Source organism: Bos taurus, chromosome 10 (genome assembly GCF_002263795.3).
Source record: "Bos taurus isolate L1 Dominette 01449 registration number 42190680 breed Hereford chromosome 10, ARS-UCD2.0, whole genome shotgun sequence".
In the NCBI taxonomy this organism is placed as follows: Eukaryota; Metazoa; Chordata; class Mammalia; order Artiodactyla; family Bovidae; genus Bos; species Bos taurus.
In genome coordinates, this window is record NC_037337.1 from 23,369,298 (window position 1) to 23,376,935 (window position 7,638).

Genomic DNA, 7,638 nt, shown 5'->3' on the forward strand with positions numbered 1-7,638 from the left:
CCACCTCATGCGAAGGTGGCAATAGACCGATGTGTTACGGATTGTAGCAAGATTCTGAAACATCCTGAGCTCCTTATTAGCCACACATTTTCCCCAGGAGAAAAGATTTAGAGGAAATTAGAGCACAGGACAGGAAAATAATAGAGAGGTATTCCAGTCCTTGATGTGAGCGGCATCACTGACATAATATTCTTGGATCATCAAAAAGACAGAAATCTATCCTCCTCCACTCATTTGAAAAGACTCTGATGCTGGGAGGGATTGGGGGCAGGAGGAGAAGGGGACGACAGAGGATGAGGAGGCTGGATGGCATGACCGACTCGATGGACGTGAATTTGAGTGAACTCCAGGAGTTGGTGATGGACAGGGAGGCCTGGCATGCTGCGATTCATGGGGTCGCAAAGGTTCGGACACGACTGAGGGACTGAACTGAACTGAACTGAACACATTCTACACAGGAGGATAGATTTCTGTCTTTTTGATGATCCAAGAATATTATGTCAGCGATGCTGCTCACATCAAGGACTGGAATACCTCTCTATTATTTTCCTGTCCTGTGCTCTAATTTCCTCTAAATCTTTTCTCCTGGGGAAATTGTGTGGCTAATAAGGAGCTCAGGATGTTTCAGAATCTTGCTACAATCAGTAACACATCATTCTATTGCCATTTGGATATTTAGAGGACTAGCATGTTTCTTTACAGAATTAAGGATTATTGCTTTTCTCGAGTCACAACATATACTTTTTATTCCAACACTTGACATTTTTCCGTGAAATGTTTCACCTTCTGTGATGGGCATTGTGATTCATTCCACTGACTTCCCAATTGACTCATTATTTTGGAGCTTATTGCTTCCAGTGAGGCCGCATTGAGCAACAAATGCCGAGACTTTGGAGCTTGACATTAGCAGATTTAAAAATAAATGTAACAGTTGGGCTAAGACATATTAACTGAATATAGGCAACTTTTAAAATCTCTTTGAGGCTTAGCTTTCTAATAGGTAGCATAGGTCTCAGAATAACTCACTAAATGGTAATGAAGATTAAAAGATACATTGAGGATTTTCTAAAAAGACAGTGATTTTAAAGCCAAAAAGAAACAAATGTTTGATAGATTTGACAGTATAAGACTAAAGACAACATCATTTAAAAAATAAATGGTACTATGTTAGAATAAAACATACAAATATAAACATCGAAATATCAAGTAAGATATCAAAATAATTCTAGCAAATAAAACTAACCTATTACTCCTTGGAAGGAAAGTTATGACCAACCTAAACAGCATATTAAAAAGCAGAGACATTACTTTGCCAACAAAGGTCCATCTAGTTAAGGCTATGATTTTTCCAGTGGTCATGTATGGATGTGAGAGTTGGACTGTGAAGAAAGCTGAGCACCGAAGAATTGATGCTTTTGAACCGTGGTGTTGGAGAAGACTCTTGAGAGTCCCTTGGACTGCAAGGAGAGCCAACCAGTCCATTCTAAAGGAGATCAGTCCTGGGTGTTCTTTAGAAGGTCTGATGCTAAAGCTGAAACTCCAGTAGTTTGGCCACCTCATGTGAAGAGTTGACTCATTGGAAAAGACCCTGATGCTGGGAGGGATTGAGGGCAGGAGGAGAAGGGGATGACAGAGGATGAGATGGCTGGATGGCATCACTGACTCGATGGACATGAGTCTGAGTGAACTCTGGGAGTTGGTGATAGACAAGGAGGCCTGGGGTGCTGCAATTCATGGAGTCGCAAAGAGTCGGACGTGACTGAGCGACTGAACTGAACTGAACTGAATGGAAAAAATGGTCAAAAGATAGGAATAAGCATATGACCAAGGTTGAATGAAAGAGTGCCAATATACAGAGAAAAAAATTGCTCAAAAGCACTAGGGATCAGTAAAATGCCATACATAAAGTATATTAGGATTCCTAAAATGAAAAAGGCTGATAATTCTCAATTTTTGGAAGATGCAAATTGCACCTCCTCACTCCCTGTTGGTTGAAGTATAACTGTTTATACCACTTGAATGGAAATTGTCACTTTATCAAAAAAATTTTAAATGCACCTTTTTTTGCAAACACCCATTCCAGTTTCAGAAATTGCGTTACAATAGACATGTCTCCATATATACAAAAGTCAATCTACAAAGATGTATAAAGATCACACTCTTTATGATAGCACAGTAACAGAAACAAATATTTATTAATGGAAAAGTAGTTAATAATAGAATATTTCAGAGTACTACATAGACATTATAAAGAATACTGGACCACTTCCCAGGTGCCACAGTGGTAAAGAATCCGCCTCCAATGCAGGAGACAAAGGACCATGTTTGATCCCTGGATTGGGAAGATCTTCTGGAGAAGGAAATGGCAACCCACTCCAGTATTCTTGCCTAGAAAATCCCATGGACAGAGGAGCCTGAAGGGCTACAGTTCTTGAATTGGCAAAGAGTCAGACATGAAAAAAGTCTTTGGAACAACGAGAATTATTTGTATTTTTTTCACTTCTAGGTTAAGACTAACACACTGGAACTAACATTTTATTGACACAACAAAGAACCATGAAAAATTGCTAATGCTTCTCATTTTATTTCTATCTTGCAATTAGGATTATTCAGTTCAGTTCAGTTCAGTCGCTCAGTCGTGTCTGACTCTTTGTGACCCCATGAATCACAGCACGCCAGGCCTCCCTGTCCATCACCATCTCCTGGAGTTCACTCAGACTCACTTCCATTGAGTTAGTGATGCCATCCAGCCATCTCATCTCCCCTTCTCCTCTTGCCCCCAACCCTTCCAGCATCAGAGTCTTTTCCAATGAGTCAACTCTTCACATGAGGTGGCCAAACTACTGGAGTTTCAGCTTTAGCATCATTCCTTCCAAAGAAATCCCAGGGCTGATCTTCTTCAGAATGGACTGGTTGGATCTCCTTGCAGTCCAGGGGACTCTCAACAGTCTTTTCCAACACCACAGTTCAAAAGCATCAATTCTTCGGTGCTCAGCTTTCTTCACAGTCCAACTCTCACATCCATACATGACCACTGGAAAAACCATAGCCTTTACTAGATGGACCTTTGTTGGCAAACTAATGTCTCTGCTTTTGAATATGCTATCTAGGTTGGTCATAACTTTCCTTCTAAGGAGTAAGTGTCTTTTAATTTCATGGCTGCAGTCACCATCTGCAGTGATTTTGGAGCCCCCAAAAATAAAGTCTGACACTGTTTCCACTGTTTCCCCATCTATTTCCCAGGAAGTGATGGGACCAGATACCATGATCTTCGTTTTCTGAATTTTGAGCTTTAAGCCAACGTTTTTACTCTTCTCTTTCACTTTCATCAAGAGGCTTTTTAGTTGCTCTTCACTTTCTGCCATAAGGGTGGTATCATCTGCATATCTGAGGTTATTTATATTTCTCCCAGCAATCTTGATTCCAGTTTCTGTTTCTTCCAGTCCAGCGTTTCTCATGATGTACTCTGCATAGAAGTTAAATAAGCAGGGTGACAAAATACAGCCTTGACGTACTCCTTAGTATACCCATAATTTTCTCAGCCACATCAACCATTGAAGCACTTCTTCCTTGTCCTTTTCTTCTTTTCTTTATGTGTTTATGTCCTTTTCTTCTTTGTTTTTCTTCTCCCCTTCTCCTTCCCTTCATTTTCCTCATCTCTTACTGCTCTCTGACTCTCCTTCTAGATGACTCTAGATTTGGTCTTGTGACTGCTCCCCCTGCTGTGTCCCCTCTTCCTGCCACCAGAGATACTGCACAGGTGCAGCCCCGTCTGTCCCAGTGTGCCTCTCTCAGGACGCAATAGTACACAGCGGTGTCTCTCAGGGTGACCTGGGGCAGGACCAAGGTGCTGGACTTTCTGTCTGAAGAGATGGTCAGAGAGGCCGTGCTGCTGTTCACTGTGCCTCGTATGCCATGAATGACATACTCTGGACTCTGACTGGGACTTTGCCGATACCAATGTATATACTCATTTCCACTAATGGTAGAGTGGTTACAAGGCAGGGTTACATCCTCTCCTTCAGGATAATCCATGGAGCTGGGCTGGGTGGTCTTAGCATCAAACACATTCCCTGGGGGGTTAAGAAATCAAATTAATTCCAGAGCACAAATCAGTGTAATTCTATGGATCAAAGGCATAACCCTCCTATGACTGTCTGGCCCTAATCCCTACTCCAGTGTTTCTACTTATGTCCTGTAAAAATATTGTGGATATTCATTATTGGACTGCAAGGAAATAAAACCAGTTATCCCAAAGGAAATGAGCCCTAAATATTCATTGGAGAGACTGATGCTGAAACTGAAGCTCCAATACTTTGTCCACTGGCTGAGAAGAGCTGATTCATTGGAATATACCCTGATTCTGGGAAAGACTGAAGGCAAAAGGAGAAGGGGGCATCAGAAGATGAGATGGTTAAACAGCATCACCATCTCAATGGATATGAATTTGAGCATACTCCAGGAGGTAGTAGAGGACAGAAGAGCCTGGCATACTGACGTCCATTTGGTCATAAAAAGTTGGATACAACTTAGCAACTGGACAACAACAAAATTATAGAGACCAAAGATATGTGGCAAGAATCAGAGACTCCACAGGCTTTGTTCCATGGGTCCTTGGCTTAATAATCCCAGAGAATTCTTACAACCTGCTTACTGCTAAGGACTCTTCTGGTATTGTGGCTATGATTTAAACTGTAATGTAGAAGACTGGCCTCTTTAGCAAACACACAGATTATTTCTCAGTTCCATCACTATAATGCTGAATAAAGCACAGAGAGAGGAGTAGAGAGTAAGTGACTTTTTTGTGGCCCTTTCAGCCTCAAAGTCATCCCTTGTAGACACAGAACACTTACCCAAGGTCAGAAACACAGTTACTCCAGTCACCAGTCTCATACTTCAAGGACAAGCTAGGACGATGGGCCCAGAGCTCAGGATTGTGTCTGATCCTTGATTTGAGGAGGTTCCAGAGAACAGAGGCAACAGCTGTTAGTAAAAACTTGCAATGAGTGCAGATACTGCTGCTGTTGTTGCCAGGACCTTCTCAGCCAATGATCAAGCAGTTGCTTATCTATGTCTTCCTCCCCTGTTTTAGTTCATGTCCCCAAAAGATGGTGAAACATCCCCAGCTCACAGTGAAATCATCTATGAAGTTTAATGTCTGGCTCAAGAAAAGGAATTCTGATCACAATGATGTGTCTATGCACAACCATTGGTCTTTCATTTGTTTCTTAAGAAACTGGCTGATGGTCCATGAAGCCTGAGGAACACAATGTTTAATCCCAGAAAAATGTACTGAGCTCTCTGTTGTAAAATGAGGAAAACTTCCATCCACATTCCAGAAAATTAATTGGAGATTCAAAAGTAGGCAGTGATGTGCTCTGGGAGACAGGAAAAGTTAATAACATTGAGACTAATAGCTACACATCCTAGAACTTGCAGCAGCTCTTGTAAGGGTTCCTGGAATCATGCATCTATTGCTAACTAGGTAGGCATTTTCCATGCATTTGTTCTTAATAAACTAACTGATTGACATAGATGGTGTTCACCTCCTCCTTGAACAGTGGTCCTTAATCCTCATGTTCCCTATGCCGATGCTTGTGGATGTTGTGCAGCAAGGATGCTATGGCAGAGGAATAGACAGAAATGAAGGCAAACAAAGTGGAGGTGGGGTGGAGGTGGGTGTGAGTGGTAGAAAAAGTAGGAGGAGGGAAAAAAGGGTATCAGGAATAGAAAAGGGAAGGGATAATCAGAGCAGGGAAATGGGAAAGCGTGTTAGGAAGGTACTTGGAAAGGGCTTAGGCTATTGGGCTAACCTGAATCCTTGACCACACACATTCAAAAAGGGATAATAAGGCACAAGTTGTCTAAAGAAAGTGAAACTATGTCATTTTTCCTTTTGAGGGGCACATCAATGGAAAATAAATTTCTGTTCCCTTCTCCCAGAAAGAAACAGTTTTCAGATGAATTAGCCCCCTCTTGTGACTGAATAGAAGAACTGCAGATCTAAATCCGGACCAAAAGTCAGCAAGCAACTTTTTGAAAAACCCCTCAAGTTTGCAGGTAAATGGGCTTCCCAGGTAGCATGAGTGGTAAAGAACTCACCTGCCAACGCAGAAGACTTAAGAGACCCAGTTTCAATCCTTGGATCAGGAAGATGCCCTGGAGAAGGGCCCATGGCAACCCACTCCAATATTCTGGGTGGAAAATTCATTGGAAAGAGGAGCCTGGTGGGCTTCAGTCCATGACTCGCAGAGTGAAACATGACTGAAGCATCTTAGCACACAGCACACACATCTTACTCGTAATACCTCTGTACTCATCTGTATTTTCTTGGTCCTAAACTCTCCATAGCAGTGTTTTAATTATTTTTGACTGTTGTACTGCAGTCATATGATTCTCATCTGTTGATCTCTTTAAGTTTTCATTTGTCTCTAACCTTCCTATACTTAAAATTTACTTCAAAGGCCATGTAATTCAATGTTTATAAGAGAGCTCGGTACACAGTAGACACTCAAGAATTATTTGTATCCTGAATGAGCCGGTAAGTCATTATTCATGAACTTAAGGAGAAAATTATGTTGAACAATTGTTCAAATTATTCTGAAAACAATCTTCCAATTTTAAGGAATGCCTGCCAAACAAAAGGCTCCAATAGTATAAACAGAGGGTTATTATTGTGAACAAAATGAGCACTAAATTGTGAACAAAATGGACAATAAACAATAAATCCAAGTCTAGGATTGAGGAAAATGCTATTGAAGACATGGGAGTAAATGTTATGATAATCATGCTTTGTTCATTTAACAAATATTCATAAATACCCAATGGAAGTCTTATTGTTGTTCAGTCACTCAGTCGTGTCTGACTCCATGTGACCCCATGGACTGCAGCACACCAGACTTCCCTGTCCTTCACTATCCCCAAGAATTGTTCAAACTCATGTCCATTGTGTGGATGATGCCATCCAGTCATCTCGTCCTCTGTCACCCCCTTCTCCTCCTGCCCTCAATTTTCCCCAGCATCAGGGTCTTTTCAGTGAGTCAGCTCTTCACATCAGGGGTCAAAGTTTTGGAGCTTCAGCTTCAGCATCAGTCTTTTTGATGAATATTCAGGGTTGATTTCCTTTAGAATTGACTGGTTTGATATCCTTGTTGTCCAAGAAACTCTCAAAGGTCTTCTGCAGCACCACAATTAGAAAGCCTCAATTCTTCGGCTCTCAGCCTTCTTTAGTGTCCAACTCTCACATCCATACATGACTACTGGAAAACCATAGCTTTGACTCTATGGACCTTTGTTGGCAAAGTGATGTCTCTGCTTTTTAATATGCTGTCTAGGTTTGTCATAGCTTTCCTTCCAAGAAGCAAGTGTCTTTTAATATCATGGCTGCAGTCATCTTCCACAGTGATTTTGGAGCCCAAGAAAATAAAATCTGTGACTGCTTACACTTTTTCCCCATCCATTTGCCATGAATTGATGGGATCAGATACCATGATATTAGTTTTTTGAATGTTGAGTTTTAAGTCAATTTGTCACTGTCCTCCTTCACCCTAGTTCCTCTTCTCTTTCTGCCATTAGAGTGGTATCATCTGCATATTTGAGGTTGTTGGTATTTCTCCTGGCAATCTTGATTCCACCTTC

General features: G+C 41.4%; 1 gene segment (V, D, J or C); it reads right to left on the reverse strand.

Moving 5' to 3' along the window:
* Positions 1-3,165: 3,165 nt before the first annotated feature.
* On the reverse strand, positions 3,166-5,338 carry LOC100298823 (T cell receptor alpha variable 26-1-like). The segment is given in 2 exon segments: positions 3,166-4,073; positions 4,854-5,338. Coding segments are annotated over 2 exon segments (453 nt in total).
* Positions 5,339-7,638: the final 2,300 nt, after the last annotated feature.